The sequence below is a fragment of the Lichenostomus cassidix genome, chromosome 2 (assembly GCF_008360975.1).
Source record: "Lichenostomus cassidix isolate B80296 chromosome 2, HeHo_3.0, whole genome shotgun sequence".
NCBI lineage: Eukaryota > Metazoa > Chordata > Aves > Passeriformes > Meliphagidae > Lichenostomus > Lichenostomus cassidix.
In genome coordinates this window covers 137,912,825-137,934,969 of record NC_139482.1, presented here as the reverse complement: position 1 = coordinate 137,934,969, position 22,145 = coordinate 137,912,825, and the positions used below count along the sequence as shown (strand labels likewise).

The following is a 22,145-nucleotide window of genomic DNA, read 5'->3' as shown; positions in this document are numbered from 1 at the left end:
ACAGTCATCTGATAAACAGATGCTTTACAACTGTACAATCTAAAGATGGAAAAACCAGTCAGGTCAGTTCAATCCACCTCTTCCTTTGCCAGTGGAAGACAGGATTCTTTTCTTCCTTTTCCCAATGCATTTGTTTAGCCTTTTTGTGCTGTTTAGTTTTTAAATTTCCAGGTAAGCCAAGAGGCATCTTCTAAACTGCCAGGGAAATTAGTATTCATATCTTGACTCTAAGAGGTTTCCCTCTTCACTGCTGTTTGGTGAAATAAGTTCTTGTTTACCTTCTTTCACTGTTCTATACCACAGCCTCTCCAAATCACTCTATTTACCTCCCCTTTGCATCTGCCCAAGAATTTCTGTATTTAAGCCTTGTCGTTGCTTTCACAAGTAATTCTAATGATTATTCATATGGGAGCACATCAGTATTCTTCTCTTCTACTGTGTTGGTATCATGGTGACCCCAAAACTAATTCAGTATTTCATGCAGAATTACTCTATCAGAATTACTGGTTTCAGAGCAAGAGCTCTCACACTCCCTACTACACAATGTTTGAACATGCACCCCAAAACTGCAGTGGCTTTTATCCTCTCACTGCATCCAAATTTATCTTTTTAATGCAAGTTTAAGATGTGTTTTTCCAAATCACCTTTCATTCCCTCTATTTTATGGCCAGTGTGTACTCACCCAAGTTTTGGTTGTTGCTGTTATATTTCTTTATATTTTCCCCTTATTGTTTGAAAGTCCTCCCACTCCAACAATGTATTTCAGTAACAGTCCTCCTCTCCACAACTGTAACTACCACTAAACCCTCTATATGGCTATAAAAACAACTGCATCACTATCCATTGCTGCTCAGACAACTTCAAAATCACCAATCTTTCCTCCTATTTAGGCAAATCTGAATTTATTTTTCAAGCAAGATTTCATGGTAAGTACACACAGGCCTAGGAGAAAATTTTAGCAGAGACATGTATGTAATTAATTCCTTTCACCCTTTCAATTTCAACTCCATTCTAGAACATTGATCAATAGCTTTGTAGTAGGGGCAGCCAGCTGAAAGTGAGAGCACAAGGGGCCAAAGAGGGCCTAAGCACATCAGGTCTCATAGGATTTAGGCAGAAAAATCACAGTTTATACAACTTCAGCCGTGATGATCAGATATCATCAGCTGCTGAGAACATGTGAAGAAGCAGAACTCCAAGCAATTAGCTTGCAAGCTGAACGTGGAGGCATTCAATGAGCTGTGAAGCTTCCAGAGTTAAGGAGACACAAGGAAATGTGCCTCTGCTTATTTACATCAAATACACTGATGGTCTTTACTGAGCCTGGTCTGGTGAGAAATGCTGGAAAACACGAATTCTACTTCTGACTACATCCAATCAATACAAACACTGCTGCAGATTGTGCATAGTGTTATTTGTTCTGTAGCGTTGTAACAGATACCAGAATGTGTTCCTTATGCAATAGGAGCAAAAAAAAAAAATCCTTAAAATTTACACAGAAGTTAGATTCAACAAGGCAGAAATTTCACTATATTCATTGACCTCTAAAATTCCACTTATCAATTACATTTTTTTAACTTAAAAACTGGAATTGGTACATATTTTTTGTCACTTTAATTAATATCCTGCAATACATATCAGTCAGCTTGTTCTTTTTATGTATGGAATAACCTTTCAAGTCAGGGAAAAGCCCTTCTCTTTTAAAGCCCTGATGCTCTACCATATCAGTCTTCATTACTATTACATAAGGGGAATGAGAAAACTACTCACTTCCTTCTCCAAATATTTTTTTCTGCACTGATGTATTTGTAAATTCCTTTATAATCCCTTATTTCCTCTGCTGGCATGAAGCAATTAAATTAATCCATCCTCTGTCAACCCCAGTGGACTCAGTGTCTTTGGGTGTCATTGCACATTTTTTTTAATAATTTTTTTTCAACTTCAGGTCTTCAAATCCACATCTGAAGCTTTCTCATTTCCATGGCAGTGGTCAGCTATCCTTCAGTAGTAGTGTTTTTGGCTTGTGCAGCCATCCTGCACACCAATGAAATCTTGGTTCCTATGAGACCAGAATCTTTGTCCTCCTCTATCTAAATCCATTCGTTACACAGATTAATTAAAGTACCATTTGTGCACAAGTTCCAGTTTCTTCTTCAGTAAGAAATGCTACAGTCAGAGCAAGGTCTTTCTCTGTGGGGTCAAGAATGGTCATGGATATGACCTTTGGTACCTCTATGGATAACAAGAAGAAAGGTAAGCTCCTTGCATCTTTCCTGAGCAAAGCATAAATCTGCTCTGCACTTTTGTCTTTTTAAGTAAGAAAAACCTTGGACCTTTGCATACTGCCTAGCAGGCATCTTCTGTGCTTTGACACTGAACCACACATCCAATATCCATTATTTTGTCTGCAAAGGTGTTGGATTAATGGCTATATTTTGAGACTGTGTGTTAAATTGGAGTATTCCCAGAAATATGCTATGAAGTATTCTGCATCATAGCTCCACTCTCCCAAGCCCTATGTGGGCAAAACAAAGCCCCAAGAAATTCAAACCCCTCAAATATTTTTGTATTCCAAAAATGTAGTGATCCTATGTTCTGGTATTTTCTTTTGGAAGTGTCAGCATGTTTATCCAGCTTCTGCCTTATCAAAAGTATAAAGATAGCCATAGAATCATAGAATAAGTTGGAAAAGACCTTTATGATCATTGAGTTCAACCATTAGTAAGCAGCTACACTAATTACCAGTCACAGAAAAATGACCCTCAAAGTGAAGAGGAGGCCAGTCAGAGCTCTGTGTGTTCTGGAGGGACAGAAAGTCCAGCACTGTTGCAGGCAGCAATTTTAACAACCTCCAGCCTGGTGAGGAAAGTAGCACGAAGATAATTTCAATGATATATAATGATATAACAGTCGATGATACATAAACCAAACACTGAAACATCTGTGTTTGTATTGCTTTACTGGTATTTGTAAATACTTCATCTGGTGCCATTTCATTAACCAGCAGTTAAAGTTCAGTTAGCATTAACTAAAATATTGAATTTCAGCATATGTTGATGCCCAGTAATTCATTCAAGTGTTTCAAAGCTGAGGAATCACCACTTTTCTTAAAACTATCATCTTCTTGGCCAAATCTTACACTTATTCACGGATCTGGCAGCATATGAATTATGTTCACTACCCTTACTTTCATCTGTGTAAGTCAAAGTGAATGGTTTTGGTCCAACAACTTGCAAAGTCCTGCTTTGACAGTATTTACTGTGATAATTTACAATTCTGTCAATTTCTGCACTTTGCAATTTAGCTACTGCCCATCTATTCTGGTAGCGGTTTGAAGTGTTTCTCCTCTCTCCCAGATGAAAAACTGTAGTACAGACCTTGGCTACTGCTAGCAGCTGCACAGAGAAAGCTGAATATTTCATCATCCAGACATCTACTTGCAATAGCTGCACTCTTATTCACATTTTAGGTTACTTCTGTACTGTTTGTGTGCAATAAAAAAGTCACCAAACTTTAAACACATTTAGTAAGAACAACACAGATACCACACAAGCAGCACAGTAACAGAGATGAAGGTTGATGATTAACTCAAAATATCTCAAAATAATGAACTGCTCATAAACTCCAAAGTGTTCTAGGACTAACAGTCATAGGGAAAAGATAAATTTGTTACTCATGTTATTAGAAGTTTTTATTCAGTGTATTCTGGTATACAAAACCAAAGTATTCCAACCATACATAATGCTACAGAAATACACAACTGGTTACAGTTGGTCAAAGCCAGCATGGCTTCATGAGGGGGAAGTCCTGCTTGTTGAACCTGATTTCCTTCTACAAGAGGGTAACACACCTAGCTGATCTAGGAAAGCCAGCAGATGTAATCTTTTTGGATTTCATCAAAGCTTTTGGATACTGTCTCTCCCAGAAGACTTCTGGACAGAAGGTCCAGCACACAGCTGGATAACTGAGTTATGTGATAGGTGAGTAAGGGGCTGACAGGTTGGGCACAAGGGTTACAGTGAATGGGGCACATCAAACTGGGGACCTGTCCCTAGTGGGGTTCCACAGGGCTCCATCCTTGGCCCTGTGCTCTTCAATGGAGGACTGCAAGGAATACTGAGTAAGTTTGTTGATGACACTGAATTGGGAGGAGCTGTCAACTCCCTCGAGGGCAGAGAGACCCTGCAGACATACCTTGACAAATTAAAGGGTTGGGCATTCTCCAACCATGTGAAGTTTAACAAGGGCAAGTGCCAGATTCTGCACCTGGGATGGGGGAACTCTGGCTGTGTGTATAAATTGGGGAATGAGGCTGGAGAGCAGTGCTGTGGAAAGGGACCTGGGGGTCCTGGACAATGGCAAGTTGAACATGAGTCAGCAGTGCCCTGGCAGCCAGGAGGGCCAAGCATGTCCTGGGGGGCATCAGGCACAGCATCACCAGCTGGGCAAGGGAGGGGATTGTCTTGCTCTGCTCTGCACTGTATAATAATTCAACTGCATGTTGAATTGCAATTTCTGATTGCTAATTTCAGCCCTGCAGTTTACTGCAGCAACTTTCCTGTCTTGCAACCTTTCCTCTCTGTAACTACAGAATGCTGCACTGCAGAATGGCATACAAACACGTTTTAAAAAATTTTAATTGTATTATAAAGAAAATCCAGAAACACTTTATTTGTATAACCCCCTATTTGCATAGCAATCCAAACTACTACTGTAAATTACTGAGGTTGTACAGCCTAAGTGAGTAACTCAGGTAAAACTTACAGGATCAATCTTCTATAAAAACAAAATCAACACCATATAAGTCATTAGAAAACAATCCAACATTTTAATCTTGAAGACTTTTTAAACATTATCACAACATAACTGTGGAAAAAACATGTTACTTCTTAGAAGGAAGGATATCCAAACAGATTTGTATCTTCTTCAGTTACAAAGTTTGATTTTTCTTGCTCAGTTCCTCATAGCCAACATGGCATTTATGTCCCAAATAAGATTTCGTAACTGATCCATGATCTGCTTCAGCTGCTGATTCTTCTGTTTCAGTTTCTGTGGGAAGAGTTTATTAGAAGTTTTTTTGTGATCAGTTCAAATAGTGCACTCAAAAAGTCAACAAAAGTTACAGTGCTATGAAATGCTATATGAAGCTTTTTCTCAGCTGTCGGTGAGCACTATTAGTGGGATAATACATCTCCTTTAAAGCACATTCTAAAAATACAACAAAGCCTCAAAAGTTAAGGACCATTGCTAGAGGGGGAATGCTGTTTCTCTTCACAGGAGCCTTTTATCAAAACACCTGACACCTTCAAAAGCTGGAGGCTTGTGGGGAGCAGTCCTCACTTTGAAAAGTCCAAAGGAAAGCATCCTAAGTTAGAAGAAAGAATTTGGAGAGCAGGTAAATGTATGTGAATATACATTTTATAACTTGGGTTTAGAGAAAAATGAGGGATTAACAGTACAAATTTGAACAAAACACAAGGTATAGGTGAAGCAAATCAAGCTTTTGCAGCCCTTCTGCTATGTAGGTCAACCATGATGCTTTAAGAGTCCTGTCTTAAAAAAGGTTTTCCCGATCATATTGAATTCTTTAAAATTATGTATTTGTTTTTGTAAACTGCAGAAGCATTTGGAGGAACAGGAGAACAGCAAACTAGCTTTTATTTGGTTGCATAACCAAAACATAAAAATTATGTCTCTACAGAAGAAAGAACAGGGCATTAAGACATCACACCATTTCCCTAACCTTTCATGTTTCACAATAATACCCATATTTATTGTCTCATTTATTCATTTTCCTGCTCAAATCAAAGCTGTTGAGATCTATGTTAGGTTGCTGTTAACAGTACACAGTCTGTACTTCATTTCATTCTGGTTTGATAAGATGCCAGCCTTCTCACATTACAGATCAAACTACTTATTCATCAGGGAAGTCCAGAGTTCCAAGTGAAGTGAAAGCACAGGAAAGACTTGCTGCCATCAAAACAGAACAAAATGTTTCAGGTTTGACGTAACTTTTGCTATTTGCACTATACAAACGGCAATACATTAAAAGCCTGATTCAAATCACTAATACAACTGAAGTGACTGGAACAGAGATAAAACAAGGCAATACCCTGAAAGTAAGTCTCCTGAATTTTGATGCAGAAAACACAGCAATATTTTTTAGTTGCCAGCTGGTCAGCTGGGAAAGAAGTCCAGAGAAAAAAGGAAGCCTATTCACTTCAGACTGGTAAAGCAGTCTGAAGTAATATAGTAATTAGTCTCAGATTACATGGGGAACATAGTAAGGGAAATAGTCCTGAATACAGACTTTGCAGGACACATTCCCTGGAAGAAGAGACAACACTCAGATCCAGACTCCCAAGAAGGATACAAAAACAGATGTAAGACAATTCATGTGCATTGGCATGGAATTTCTAAACAAGCATTTGACAGACTAAGAAGTGTTTTAAAGATAACTATGTGCATTTATCTAATGCTTCTTTCTTTTCTGTTTGCTGATCCAAGACTTCTCAACATACAGCAGAGATCCAGCTCCTATAGACAAGAGGGAAACTGAGAAGCATGTAGTTACCACAGCATCCAAATGACAGAATTGCAAGTGTCTTCCTACAAAAGGTCATAAATACAAGATCTTGACACTTGAGAAAGCACAAGAGGCATTAGATAAACAAGCATGTTCATACCTGTGGCATTTTCAAGCATAATTCTGTTTGCCATACTCAACATTCAGTCCTAGAGAAATCAGTGACTTACATCAAAACTACTACTTTGATGCAAGCTGTAACTCCCTCAGTGCCATTTCAAGGTATTTCAAATTCTTCATCAATGGAAATGAAGGCTGAACAGTTGGCGATGGTAATCCAAGTCACAGACAGAAATAAGAACCATTGTCCTCAGATAAGCAGATTGTTTTCTCTCTCCATCCATGTTTAATTGTACTGTTAAATACTGTTACTCACATGAACTTTGTGCAAGTTATGCCTGAAAGACTCATTCTGCAAGATTGTTTTCCTTTCTTGTACAAGTATTATGACACTGTAAATTGTTTCATCTTTATTTGATGCTAAACAAGGGAACCTTCAGACTGGATTTCATGTGTTTTCAAAGCATCTGTAAGGACGTGAAGGATAAAATAGTTTCTTTATTTATCTGAAGATAATTTTAGATGCTCATCTTTAGTGAAAAGCTAATTTCTTAGCTCTTCTGCTTTTTCTGGACCCAGAAAAAACATCTAAAATGAAGCACCATCCCTGGGTTGCCAGGCTGTTGAAAGAATAAAGAGAGGAGAAAAAAATCCACTTCAGAGAGCACAGTCTTCTAATTGAAATGCATACAGTGATCTTTGTTACTGATCTTTGACAGGCAGTGGTCCACACCACAAAGTACTACATAATTAATATGTTCTGCACCATTGGAAGTGCTGGCCTCTGCTTAAGACTTTGCTGAGCCAGTAAGAACATCGCAACTCAAGTCTAACCTTGAAAAGATAGGTGAAATGGCCTTCTTGGGAAATGGGCAAGATCTTCAAGAAGCTTCTGCAGCAATGAGAAATTTTCATTTGAACAGATTGCTTGCAAGTTGTCTCCCACTCTTTCCTCCTTCTGTTGAAATGACTTAGTTGAACCCTAGACTGCTTCTCAGGATTAACAGTTGCATGAAACAAGAAAAAGTACTTCATCCTACATACATGCTACAGCTTCTGACTTTTATCTGTTTTAAGATAGCATTTAAGATAATATAGGGAAACTATATGAGGTAGTTTATAATGAGTTTAAGAGACCTACATTCAATTTATACCTGTCAGGCATGTTTCTGTTAGTCCTTCTCTGTCATAAAAGTGATCCGAATGAAAACCAACCCTCAGGGGTCTTCTTTGGTGATGTTAATATTCAATAATATCCATTTGGACTGACCTTGCAAGTATTATGGCCATCATGACTACACCTTCCAGCAACCAACAAGACCTTAGTTGGCTTAGGTCAGGCAGGTCATTTATAAGAACATATACTGAAGCACAAAACCCACATAAATGAAGTGGGAGAACCATAACATACATCCAGGAAATAGCTGTCTTTCAAAGAAGAAAAGCTGCCACAAAGAACGTGCCATACAGATTTGGGCTCATTAGGGCACAGTAATTTCAACTTTGACTGGAATAAATTTTTTACTATGAGTAATTTTTGGTTCACTTGCATTTCATTAGAAATCAGTGCTGTCTAGACCAGTTCACAACTCACTATCAGAGATGTATCAGAACCTTCCTTTGTACACTGTTCCTGTCTCTTTCCTCATTTTAAACTCAGGTAGCCTTCAAATTTCAAAACTAAAACATCACTGTGAGTCATTATGTTGCACTCAATCCATTTGTTTTAAGTCCCTTCTTCAGGCAAAGAAAATAATGTGAACACTGTGGAAGAATAAGATCACATTCCAACTGGTGCTTGTAAAAACATCAACAGTACTTGTCTATGTTGTACAGGCTCTTCTGCTTAAGGAAAAAAACAAGCACAAATCTGTTTCCATGCTGAAAATCTCATATAGAAGACCATTCTCCTGAATGATGTGCCCGCTGTAGTTTTTACCTGCCCTATTCAAGATCTACAATAGTACAGGTCAGAAGAACATTAACAACCACAGTACCTTTACTTGCATAAATCTTAGCAAAATTTTAAAAATTATGTTTAGTTTGTTGATTAAGACTCTACTACAGAGAACTTGCATCATGTTCTTTCCCATGAGCATAAAATCGTGGAGCAGTTTGGGCTGGAAGAGACCTTAAAAGACCATCTGGTCCAACCCTGCCATGAGCAGGACCATCTTCAACTAGATCAGGTAGCTCAGAGCCCTGTCCAGCCTGACTATGAATGTTTCCAGGGATGGGGCATCTACCACCTCTCAGGACAAGTGTTTTATCACCCTCAGCCTAAAATGTCTTCCTTATATGTAATCTAAAAAGGCCTTTTTTTAGTTTACAGGCATTACCCCTTGCCCTATTGCAACAGGCCCACCTAAAAAGTTTGTCCCCATCTTTCTTATAAGCCCCTTTTAGGCACTGAAAGGCTGCTATAATATCTCCCTGGTGTCCTCTCTCCTTCAGACTGAACAGCCTCAACTCTCTCAGCCTTTCCTCACAGGAGAGCTGCTCCATGCCTCTGATAATTTTTGCAGCTCTCCTCTGAACCCACTCCAAGTGGTCCATGTCTTTCCTGTGCTGAGGAACCCAGAGCTGGACACAATACTCATGTTACTCCTGACCTTTAAACTGCTGTAGGAAGTGATTCTTGAAAGCCTTACAAAAGTGACAGTGGCCTCTGTATTTCCAGGTAAGTCAAGCCCAAGAAATTTCTACAGAAACACAATGTTTGTAATAGGAGGGTGACATTCATCCTCTTCTTTCTTTAAATGAGTCCTTCATAATGAAATCTCTGAAGCAAGAAGGTGGAAAAACCTGCTTTTTTCCTTCAGTCGTCAAGAGACTATTACAATGTTATATGCATATAGCTAGGAAAAAATACAATGGAAAAAACACTCCCAACACTTTGCTCAAACTCTCCTAAAGCTGCCTAGTGATGTGTTAACTTATGGCCGCTTAATTGATACCAAGGCTCACTTTCCATCATAATAAATTCATATATCAATCTTTTTATAATTTTTTTCCCAAAGGGATAAAAAATATTCATCACTAATAGCGTAACTGCTGTGCAATTATACCTTAACACACTCATTGTCCAGTTTCACAGCTTTTCTTGATGTCATTCACAGGCATGACTGTTCTACACTTAGTAGAAATGAGAGACTTGAGTTTTCTGCCTCACTCCTCACCTGACAGCTGAAAGGAAAACTGCTCCTTCTGCATGTGTAACTCTGTGTTCCTGAAACAAACAGAAGCAGCAGTGACAGCCTGTGCACTGCTGCATGCTCAATACTTTTCACCTACTGACCCAGACAGGATTGTATTTATCCACTGATCTGTTGTTCTAAGAGGAATAAGCATGTTCATTTAAATAGATGGATGTTTGCTTCATACCAATTATTTATCATTCAACAACGAGGTCTGAGGTCTTATTTACTGAATACCATTCAAGCTCTGTAGCTTGTAATGGAATTATTCATTCCCCAAGGTACTTCTCTGCCACACTTCTCAGTGTTACTTCCCCATTCTTACCATGAAAATCACACAGATGTATGATCCTCAGTTACAGATGGCAGACTCAGTCACACGAACACTACAGATAAAACTGCAGTGCTGCCAACTTTGTCCAAAGACATTTAAGATTCATGTTCGTCTCTAAACTTCATATTTTAACAGTTTCCCACATATTCAAAGCTACCATGAGCCATAAGGGGAAGAATGAATAACTACCACAGATAATTTGTGGCAGAGAAAAAAAAATTCAGTTCCTAAGAGCTGCCTTAGTTACTCACTACAAACAATAAATCTTCCTTCTCATTCCCAAATTCCCCGCTTACTCAATAGTCTAATGCCAGTTATGCAATACACAACCAGGATTTTTATAACCTTATTTACTACAATACCGATTAAATCTAAATAGTGCCTGGTCTGTATCAAAAACAGAATAGCTCAAAGGACTCTTCCAGAAAAGTGGGGAGGTGGGAAGAGGAATCAAATGTGATAAGCAATAAAGGTTGTATAATATACCTCTATATGAGGAAAAAAGGGGACAATTGGGACTTTACAGATAGCTTTATGCTCACTTTTTCCCCACTTTTTTCAGCTTTCAGCTTTTTAAGCATCATATGATTTTGATAAAGGATGCAATGTGAAAAACTTTGTGTGCAACATTTTATTAAAAACTGAAAAGGAAGTATTTAATTATCTCGAATAAAAATGCATCTGAATGCTGAGAAAGCTGTTTTATGACATAACAAGACCACTCTAACATAATTTTCTATTCATGCTCCTGATGAAAAAGGAAACTTTTCAACTCATCTGCACAAAAGGCAAGGAGAGGGATCCAGAAAACTACAGGCTAGTCAGCCTAACCCCTGACTCCAGAAAGGCTATGCAGCAAATCCTGCTGGAATTCATATCCAGGTACATGAATAATAAGGTGACTGGGAACAGTCATACAAGATGCCTTGTGTGCCTGACCAACACAATAGCTTTCTATCAAGAAATGACTGGCTGTGTGACAAAGGGAGAGCAGGAGATTTTCTTTACTTTCATATTAGTCAGGCTTTTGACACAGTCTCTCATTGTCTTGTAGCCAAATTGGAGAGATGTGGTTTGGATAGGTGGATTACTGGGTTGATAGAAAACTGGCTGGACTATGGGATTCTAAATGCTGGGATCATCAGTATTAAGAACGAGTGCTAGCTGGTCACTCTTGAAGTTTCTCAGGATTGATACTAAGGTGAATATTCTTAATATCCTCATTAATGACTAATCCACACTTAATGACCTAATCACCATAATAGTTATCAATTTGGTGGGCAATGCCTAATTGGGGAAGGTGAAAAATATACTCAGTGGTAGGATGTCAGATTCAGAGAGACACCAACAGGTGGGAAAGGCAGGCCAACACCCTATCTCAAGAACTTCAGTTAAAGCAACATCCCATATCAGCACACAGAAAAAAACTCATACAGCAGCACAGGCAGAGGGCTGACTGAAGAGAAAGGAAATTTGCAGAAAAGGTTCAGAGGTCCTTTTTGACACTTTCTGACAAGTTGAACATGAGTCATCAGCAGATCTTTTTGCAACAAGGAAGACAAACTGCACTCTGCGCTATGCGCTGCACTACGCAAGAGGTACCTGTCAGGTCAGGTGAAATTGTTACTCTCCACTACTTGGCTCTGGAGAACAATTGTCCAACTTGGGGATCAATACACAGCTCTATCATACTGGATAACGCTTAGTGGAAGGCCACCACAAGGATAAAAGCTGTGCTTGTTCAATGTCAAGCAGAGAAAGCCATAGGGCAGGACCACAGTGCTGCCTTCAGCCACCTAATGAAGCTCACAGAGAAGACAAAGTTGGACTCAAGTGTACAAAGCAAAAGGATGAGGGGCTGTTAATAGACAAGTTACAACAAAGAAAATTCCAATGTAACAGTAGGATAATAAAAGTCACAATAGAAGTCAACCCTTAAGAAGGGCCCAGAAAAGGTAGAATTTCAATGCTAACAGATATTTGAGATGCTACCAGATATAAGCTGCAGCAACTGGATCTTAACTTTGCTGGTTGGCCCTGTTTTGAGCTGGGGGCTGAACCAGGTAATCTCCAGACCTCCTACTGAGCCCAAATTCCTCTGATTCTACCATTGCAGAGTCAGTTTGGGCACTCAAAAAATGATGGAACTGCTTCCCCTGTAGATTAACCTGTCGAGAAGGTGGTCCAAGTAATGAATTCTTGCCCTCTTGCCAAAGCATTCCTTGGTGTATGCTAATATTCTGGGTGAAAAAGGACTGTACTCACACAAAACAAATTAAAACACATGCAAATAGTGTGAACAGGTTTTCGGGATAGTCCTAAATAACATCAGCTGCAAGGCACAGTGTTTGTGTTACCAAAAAAAGCCCAGAGCTAAACTCCTAATAGCTTAACTTAAAAGTCTGTCATGTAGATTGTCTTTTCCTCTCTTAGGAAGATCACTGTTAAACACTTAACAAACGTTAATTAAGAAAATCAAATATACTTGTTTTTTAAAGGGTTACCTGGAATTTCACTTCATTTTCAAGCAAATGTACTTCAACTACTAATTATGTGATGTTTTCCTATGTGCTTCATTGAAACCAGACCTACAGCATGAATAAAACCTAAACTGTTGCTCTATTTCTAAAATCAAGCAATAAAGAAAACGGCTGATAGGGCAGCAACACAGATGAAATCATTCTCAGTTTTTCATTCAATATTTTCTGTTTCAAGTCCTGTCAAATGTACTACAAGACCACAGACCTAAGGTGAGCCTGATGTCTTGGAAATAATACTGATGATGCTATACTTAAAAGGTGAAAAAGTTGTAGACAGAACATTAAGCACTCGAAAAACATGAACAGAAGAGGGGAAATCTTGGTTACACCTTCCACTTGCTGACAACAGATTAATGTCAATGAAAACTGGATCAAGACTTGTCCTAGAAGACCAAAGCAATGCTAAACTGATTCTGGAACAGTAATTTATTTTAAAAAAGTCACCACCTCAACAATTTACAAGCCCGGAAAGCATACATAGATAAAAAGGAATAAGCTACATTTTTGGGAACTGCAGGAGAGAATTGTTTAAAACAAAAGATAGAGGTAGTCAGTGCTCAAGAAATGGTTTGTTTGTTTTATAATAACTGTACACACTTCTTAGTGCGGGTTCCCTTGTGTTATAAAGCTTAATAGGTTTTATTTTAACCTACAGTTGCTAATTACTACTGAATTTCTAGGACAGAAATTCGTTGCTTTGTAAACTAATCTATATTTTAAATTAACAGACAAGTACTTACATAGCCAAGGTCAGCACATTAACCTTTCTGACCTAAAAGGTAAATCTAACATAGCAGAATAATTAAATTAGACCAAAAGATGTCACTATACAGCAAACACCAAAAGCTCCTGCAGTTTTTAGGAACTCTGATACATCAACAGGTTCTCCTGCCCCAGAAATGAGATGGTGAGTATAGAAGTACCTGATGCTTCCCTCCTCTACAGAGGATGCTCCCTTCCCAGACAACTGCAGTAGCAAAGCAAAGCTGCTTTTTTTCAACTCAGTGATTCTTGGAATGAGGGCATTTTTGTGTGAGAATATATGATCCACAAGGTTTATAAGAGCTACGGCTAGCATAGGCAGTGCTCCACACTGTGGGGCAGTTAGTGCCTTTCACATACATCCAGAGCCACTACAGAAATCAGACTGGCTGGGATATCACAGCAAGAAGGGCAAAATTAAGAGATCCAGAGCAGGTCTAAGAATTAATTCAAATACCACTATAGTATCAAAGTATTGGGTTATTGCACTAATGATTTTTTGATACCAATAACATGCAAGACTGAAAAAATAATGCCTATCATAGCAAAAAGGAATAGGTAACAACAGGACAAGGAGCTGAAGGAAGAAAAGATTTGGTCAAGAATATGAAAAGCTGCTTTATCTATCATGTTTGTTTCTCTTTCACAGCATTTTCATCAACTTTTTGTATTACTGAAATTTTCCTAAAACGAATTAATCAAATTGAGTTGGAGGTGGACATCACATACTACAGAGGACTGAAGAGCTGTCAGGTGTGCCAGGTAAAAACCAGAGCAAGCCCTCCTTGAGAGCAGCAGCAAGTGCTAGAATAAGACCAATTATCTGATTAAAGGGATTTTTCTTTTCAGAAAGAATAATTTATATATTTCTAGTCATAAAAGCATTTCCTATTCTGTAATGTATTAAAATTTGAACTTTGAAAATGGTAGTAGATGAGCTCATACAACTGGAAAGAGACAAAAGAAAAAAATCAGTGAACTTTGAAAAACCAATAAATTTAATTTTCTTCTGCTGCATTTACTAAGTATTTGTCCACGGGAATACTAGAGCAAGCTCAACTATCTTGTGAAGACTTACTGTGGAAAAATCTGGAAACTAGGTCTAGGCATTTAAGTGTAAATACAGGATTTCATACCAGATTTAAGTGAAGGTTTCAATGCATTCTTAATTACCAGTTTGCTACCAATGGTCCTGTAACACCATCAACCTTTTTAAGGTTCAGAACTCTTCATAAAAATGTATGAAATTATTTTCACAAGATCACACCAAGGAGGTTTAAAACCATATTAGCATACAAGTACAACAACAAGGGCAAAAACCATGTCACAGAACTATTAAAACCACAGCAAATATGGACCGTTAAGCTTATTAACACTTAAAGATTGCAAATAAATGTGCATAAATTCACAGTATAACCTTACATACAATATAATATATACAACCCTGCTACATCAGCACCGAAGAGAAAGATTACAACAGGAAAGCTGACAACTGCATTTCTCTAAATTCACGTAGTCCTCATTTTCTCCTGTACAATACACATGCGTTTTTTGAAATAAATGGGTTATGAAAAATTCAATACATATCTGATTGTGGAAGACAAATTAAAATATCTGAAGTATTTTAGAAGCCAAAAAATCCATAAATTATTCTTTCCATAAATAAATATTTTATTGTTTTATTTCTTTTGTTCAGTTATTTTTCTAGATTATACCTCCTTTTTACTGAGCATTTACAGATATTACAACTATAGAAATATTTATTTAATCCTATCTTTGTACTTTACAGATTGAAAAAATGTTCAAAATTGTGGTCTGGTAAAACTACATATTTTTAATCTCAATATTATATTAACATTTACTACAGCATAATTATTTTTAGATTTGAATTGATCTTTAGCAATCATATCCTACTGCACAATGACACTCAAATGGAAAATTTAACATTTTAACTCCTTTAACATTTATAATTCATAGTACTTTCTTTTTCTGAATGTGCCAAGATTCAATAAATGTTCCTCTTTACAAAATGAAATCTTCCTCAAACTGTCAAAATACAGAAGGTAGCCCTGAAAATACTTACCAACTCACATAATTGTAATACTATTCACACATCTGGTGTTCAGTATCAATTTTTTAACACCTAAGGTAAATTTTGAAGATAAATAAGTTCAATGGGCACCTTAGTTCAGTTTGTAGTGCCAACATCTAGTGGGTTATACATAAAAATAACACACTGTATTCATAAGAATACATGTCAGTTTTAAAAGAGACACAAGTTAAAATTGTTAGGAAACCTAAACTCTACTGCCAGAGGTACAGCTAAAAAATACTTATTTAACTAAAAGGTCAATTCTGAAATATTTATATGCAAAAGGTATTTGTCTCCAATTTTGATGGTAGTCATCACACATTCTGTGTTTAGTACAGCAATTTAGAAATTGAAGCTTTGTAATATGAAAATGATATTTCTCATTTTATGCAAATCAATTTTGACTTTGTTACCTTATTTACTTCCATGATTTCCCTTCTCTCTTCACTAGCAAAACGAAGCTGACTTGCAGCACCACGATCATCGTGCTTGGAGCCATCTTCTTCAACATATGGAATAAGTTGCTGTGAAGACAAGAAACATCAGCTTTAGGGTGAAAACAAATAAAAAAGAAAAAAAAAGAAGGAAAAAAAAGAAAGAAAAAAAGGAGGGAAAAAAAGGAAAAAAAAAAAAAAGAAAGAAAAAAATCAAGTGCAGGAAATACATAAGGTACTACCATGCTCTCCACAGGCTCTAACTGCCCAAGAGAAAGTGGAGACAAACCTGCTTGCTACATCAAGCCTAAAGTGAAGTGGCTTGGAATGACCTCAGCTGGTTCTCCAGGAAAATGATGTGCTTCAAAAAGACACAATCCCACACACTTCCATGCCTGGACCAAAGAAATTTCCTAAGTCCAGGCAGAAGCCAGTCTTTCCATTTTAAGATGTTTATCAGGTATAATCCTTGTAGTTTTGAATTCTGTAGATTGGGATTTTAAAATTTACTATTCCACACTAAGAAATACCACAAACATGAAGTTATCATTATTATAAAGCATCTTAGTGATATGCTAAACATAAGTAGGACTGACTTTATATAGCTACTTGGTTAATATTCTAGTTCTGACTTGCTATATTAATGAACCTCTGTTTGGCTACTCTTAAGACCAGGCCCACAGTTATCTAAAATGAGTTTTCATGTAAGTATTTCTGTGATCTGCTTAGACACATAGATTCATAATTTTGTTTAGGCTGGCAAAGACCATACTGTACTGTCTTTTTTGTAAGCTTCAACAAAGCCAAAAATCCTTGATGTAAGAATTTCTAAATGAATACTACTTTTCCTTCCTAAAAACATAAATTAAAAAGAATCAGTAAACACACTAGATACAAAATACTGGCTTCCATGTCAGAACGCTCCCAATCTACTAAAAAATAATACATCCACTAAGTCCATATTCTGTCATTGTTTTTCCTGTCCTGAACTATGCAAAATCACATCCATGCACACATACACACTACAGACAAATGAAAGACTAGTGTTGATGAAAGTGAGCAAGATGACATTAGTTTAAAAGCCTGAGAGCAAGCTGCTCTCCAAGTGCACATTAACTTGTTACTAAGGCTGGGGTGTAACATTATAAAGCATTCAGTGCCTTCAGCACTCTGATGGAAAACTTATTTTGATTTAACCCACTGAATATGTAATTTCCATCTACACAAAAATTTTTGCAGCCATTCTTGTTAAGCTTATCAAAATGGACAAAAGCTACCACACTAAACTCTGCCATGCTAAAGTAGTAAAACCACTAACTACATTTGCAAACCATAAAAAAGAAGCAGTGAGGCTGCAGAATACTCTTGGAAAAAACTCTCTCTGATGGAAAAATAAAGTAGCACTCCAAGTAGAACATTTCCTTTGAAAACCTCCTGTCTTTCAGAAAAGGTGATAGACAAAAAAACCCAACAAAGCCAAAAAGAAAAGCAGAACTATACCTAATACACAAAAGCAGCAGAAAATTTAAACTTTGTAGCCAGATCTCCTCCACAATTATCTCATGCCTTGCTACGTTGGTTAACAGAAATTTAATAACACCTATTACACTGACAGTACACATTAACAGAAAGTATGAAAACATTTATATCAATAATAATGGACTAAGCAATACTAGTAGGTACCGACTACTCTTGATTGTGGAAAAAAAAGTCTTGTTGGTATTCTGTAAAGATATGGTTAGAATGTCAACCATTAAACAATACAATCTGGATGATTATTGAAATACTGGAAGAAGAGTTTAAGAAAACTGATCCAAGAGGAATGGTGTGCCACTGTCATTCACCCTAACCAATAAAAACATGAGGAGGCAGGCATCTACTAACTTCAGAGCAGAAAAGACTAAGAAGAACAAAAAAAGCCCTCCAAATTATTGATAAGAATTTCTGCTGTGCCTAAGCTATCAGTGAAACCTTGCATTAAAAAAGTCTGAAGTGACTACTCATTTTTCCTATGGAGATTCTTTTTCATCCTTGTAACAGGAAAAAAAATGTGGAAAGTTATTTAAAAAAACCCCAACAATAAACAAAAAAACCCAACCCCACCTCATCCTATTCATATGAGTAGATAAGACACATGAAAAGCTTTTAAAGAGGACTCAAGTATTTGGTTATAGCACACAAGTCAATACACCATGAAAACAGGTTTTATTTTCTTCAATGGTAAAATTAACTTATTCTCTTGCCTGCTGTCAGGTTTCTAGACACATTTCCCTGAAATCCTTGTCAAAAGTCTGCAACTGCTAACTGAAATAGTAGTCTAGAATGGACTGTACTCAATGGACTTCTTCATTTCTTTATTCCTATTCAGTTAAGAGACTCAAACTTCAAATATAATGTCTATATTATTAAAATTCAGTGGACAATCAAAAGTCTGTTAACAAAGTTGCTTCAGAATCCAGAGGTCAGAAATTAAAGAATTTCCAAGTTCTGGTTAATAAAGAGCAGTAGCAACACAAATTGTAACATAATCCAGCATTTAAGAGTATTACTAGAAATTAGAAACAACTTATGAGGGGGCAAGATGAAATTTAGATTTTAAGAGGAACAGTAGTTTTATTAAGAAAAACTCTGGCCAATCCTCCTTCCTGGAAGTCTTATGTTATAACTTTTCTATCACCACTGCACATTTAGGTTTGTTTCATACTGGTCAGTAGGTAGGGAATAGCTGAGTGAGGGAGCTATGGAGGCACAGACTGATGGCCAGACAAAGTAAATAACACTTATTTACTCAGGAGCCAGGCTGACAGGTGAGAGCTTGAAGCAGGCTTTTCCCCACTTTTTCCCACTTCTTATAAAATATTTGCCCTGATCCTCTTTATTTTTTTTTCCTGGGGGAAACTAACTGGTGAAGGTACCAAGAAGCCAGAGGAAAAAAGCTAAAATTTTAGATTACATTTGCTTTTACAGAACCACAGAATCAATTAGGCTGGAAAAGACCTCAGCTTATGACAGAACTCCATGTAAACTAGACACTAAGTGCCATGTCCAGTTGTTTCTTGAACCCCTCCAGGTATGGTGACTCTACCACCTCTCTGGGCAGACTGCTCCAGTGTTTAATCACCCTTTCTGTGAAAAAAGTCCTCCTAGTGTCCAATCTAAACCTACCCTGGTACAGCTGGAGACCATGTCCTCTTGTCCTACTGCTAGCTGCTTGGGAGAAAAAGCAGATCCCCACCTGGCTACAGCCTCCTTTCAGGGAGCTGTAGAGAGCATAAGGTCTCCCCTGAGCCTCCTTTTTTCCAGGCTAAACACCCCCAGCTCCCTCAGCTGCTCCTCATCAGACTTGTGCTCCACACCCTTCCCCAGCTCCACTGCCCTTCTCTGGACACATTCCAGCCCCTCAGTGTTCATCCTGAACTGCACTGAGATGCAGCCTCACCAGTACCAAATACAGGGGGAAAATGTCAAATGGAAAATCCCCCTCCAAACTTGTAAGAATCAATGATGTTAATGTGAAAGTTCCACAATCTTTCAACGAGCTCTAACTAATAAACAGAATTCAGTCCACTGACTAATTCCAGTATCATTAAAACTCATTGTGAGTCTCCTGCAACTGAGGAGGATGGATGACTGGCTATCCAGAGTAGTTATTTTGATTTGCAATTTATACATAAATAAACATACTTACTTCTATGGGTACAGGATCAAGCCCAGCACAGTTTTCATTGCATTTGTCATAGACTAGTCTCAGTTTTCTGAAGAGTATTGATAGCTGACGGAGATGTTCCTGCAGCTTTCCCAGTCTGTCTTGATATGTTGAAGTATGGTAAGTAACACCATTTGGTAACTTAGAGAACCGAAACATTAAAAGTATTACACAAAGTTTCTGTCACATGAAATAAGATATCAGACAGATTTTTGCACATTTTAAAATAAGACAATCACACTATTCCCATAGCAATCACTGAAATTTTTAGTTTCTTTACCAGTAAAATTCTGTATTTTATGTGCTCAATCACTGCTATCAAACATCTTCATGTATTCTAGACTTTGATCATTGTCAATCCCTCTGACTTTTCAGTGAGTGTCTTCACAATGCTTGTTGTGATCCAAATATTACATTTTGAGATTTTGTGTCTCAACCCCAGACCACACAATTCAGTGACACAAGAGCAATGAAAATACAGAGGGAGTGGGAATGATTATTTATCTTGTACACTCCACAGAGAAAATACAATAACAGTTTGTATGTTTTCTCAGTAAGTAGACACAAATAAGGATTTACATCCATTTTCCAAACAAAAAAAAAAAACCAAAAAGGTTTTACATGAAAAATAATACAGAAAAAGATCAATGAAAATTCCTCTAAAATTACTCACCGTTTGTTAACATAAACAGAGAAACATGACTGACATACGAACAGACTTCACTACACATAAAAGAAAACACATTTACTACACATATTTGGATTTTTTTAATTGTGGGGGAAATGACAATTCAGTATTTCTGAGTTAACTCCATCTTAACTTAATGTACAGGTGCAAGCAAATATATTAAGAGTAATATTCACTTCTTCAGCCAATCCTCCTTTTTAGAGCAATTTGATTGAGTTTTCTAAACGTCTTAAGGCATCTCCTGTGTCTATACATACTGGTGATAAAAACATGGCAAGCTGAGTGCCATAAGAATAAACAGCTGTTCCTCACCTGCATGTTCCTCAGTAGCTGGAAGATCTCCATGGTTCGGAACACGATGTCCTGCACGGTCTCCTGGCCGATGCGGCAGAGGGAAGCCGTGTTCACCTCCCGGGCAGCCTGAGCCTGCGGCCCGGAGAAAGCGCCCGGCGGCATCCCGGCCCCGGCCAGCGGCGGGGTGGACATCTCCCGCCGTCACCCGGTCCGCTGCGGCGAGCTGCGCCGAGAAGGGATGACGGAACGATCAAACACTTGTTCCAGCCTATCCTAGCAAACTTCTGCAGGGCTGCTATCCCACTCCTTTCCCCGTACGCCGCTCTAGCCAAGGTAAAACCGTACAGAGGATGAGGCCGGCTGAGCACAGCACCCCTCGGTCCGGACACCTCCGGATTGACTGCAGCTCTGCCGGGCGGCGCAACTGGGGTGCTCCTCACGCACCTCCCTCCGTCAGGGCGGGCACCAGGCGCGACAGGGACTTCTGCCCAGCTCCGGCAGGCAAAATCGCAGCCCTGGGCTCCGGGACCGGCACCTGCCCACCGCTCCTCCCTGCGCTGACCCACCCGCTCCCGGGGCCGGGGCGAAGCGGTGCCCCAGACCCGCAGCACCCCCGACCCCGCGCTCCCGCCCGGTCCGACCCCAGCCCCGCTCCGCAGCCGCCCCGGCCCCGCGGAAGCCCCCGGGCCCGCCGCACTCACGGGCCCGCAGCGCCGAGTCCCCCGGGCCCGCGGGCGGAAGCACTTCCCGGCGCCGCTGCCGTCACAGCCGGCGGGAGGGACCGGCGGGCGGGACCGGCGGGCGGGACCGGCGGGCGGGACCGGCGGGCGGGACCGGCGGGCGGGACCGGCGGCTGTCAGCCCGCCTTGGTGCCGCCCCTGTGCTGCTGCTCTCCGTCTCGCTCGGGAGCCGGAGCGTTTTCCTGGCTTACTGACTCCAGAGCTGGTTTGCGGGCAGGTCAGCCAGCATGTGGGCTCTTGAGATTGAAGAGTTTGGTCAGAATCCACAGGCATGTTTACACAGTCCCACCACCCTTCTGTTAGATCGCAGAATCGCTGAGCAGTTTGGGTTGGAAGTGACCTTAAAGATGATTTAATTCTAATGCCCGTGCCACGGACAAGGACGCCTTCCACCAGACCAGGTTGGTCAGAGCTCCATGCAGCCTGGCCGTGAGCACTGCTGGCATGGGGCAGCCACAGCTTCTCCAGGCAGCCTGTTCCAGTGTGCTACCCTCACAACAAAGGATTTCTTCTAACACCTAAACCTACTGCTTTTCAGTCTGAAGCCATTCCCCTTATCACTGCAGTTCAGGATGCAGAGTCCCTCTCCACCTTCCCTGTACCCCCCTTCAGATACTGGAAGGCTGCTATGAGGTCTTCTCCAGGCTGAGCAGCCCCAACTCTCTCAGCCTGTCCCTGTACGAGGGATGCTCTAGTCCCAGGCACACTGATA

At 39.3% G+C, this 22,145-nt stretch overlaps 1 protein-coding gene and 1 long non-coding RNA gene across 2 annotated transcripts in view; both read right to left on the bottom strand.

The window, feature by feature from the left end:
* Nucleotides 1–3,667: 3,667 nt before the first annotated feature.
* LOC146442356 (uncharacterized) overlaps nucleotides 3,668–22,145 on the bottom strand; it is a 298,132-nt gene continuing 279,654 nt past the window's right edge. Inside the window, exon 2 of the long non-coding RNA XR_014850236.1 lies at nucleotides 3,668–4,412. This is a non-coding gene — a long non-coding RNA (uncharacterized LOC146442356). The remainder of the gene's footprint in view (nucleotides 4,413–22,145) is intronic.
* Nucleotides 4,809–21,486, bottom strand: MED30 (mediator complex subunit 30). The gene is made up of 5 exons (XM_085053443.1): nucleotides 21,395–21,486; nucleotides 20,712–20,916; nucleotides 19,694–19,852; nucleotides 15,985–16,095; nucleotides 4,809–5,049 (listed from the first exon to the last, which is right to left on the bottom strand). The coding sequence occupies exons 2-5, from the start codon at nucleotides 20,883–20,885 to the stop codon at nucleotides 4,954–4,956; spliced, it is 540 nt and encodes a 179-aa protein (XP_084909569.1). The 5' UTR covers nucleotides 20,886–20,916; nucleotides 21,395–21,486; the 3' UTR covers nucleotides 4,809–4,953.

Bases quoted from the DNA above. Each gene is read 5' to 3' on its own strand.
- MED30 (XM_085053443.1), bottom strand. From the start codon at position 20,885: ATGTCCACCCCGCCGCTGGCCGGGGCCGGGATGCCGCCGGGCGCTTTC. The intron at 19,853-20,711 runs GTGAGGAACAGC...CGGTTCTCTAAG, and splicing joins AGCTACTGAGGAACATGCAG to TTACCAAATGGTGTTACTTA. The intron at 16,096-19,693 runs GTAAGTATGTTT...TTGTCTTCACAG, and splicing joins TTGATCCTGTACCCATAGAA to CAACTTATTCCATATGTTGA.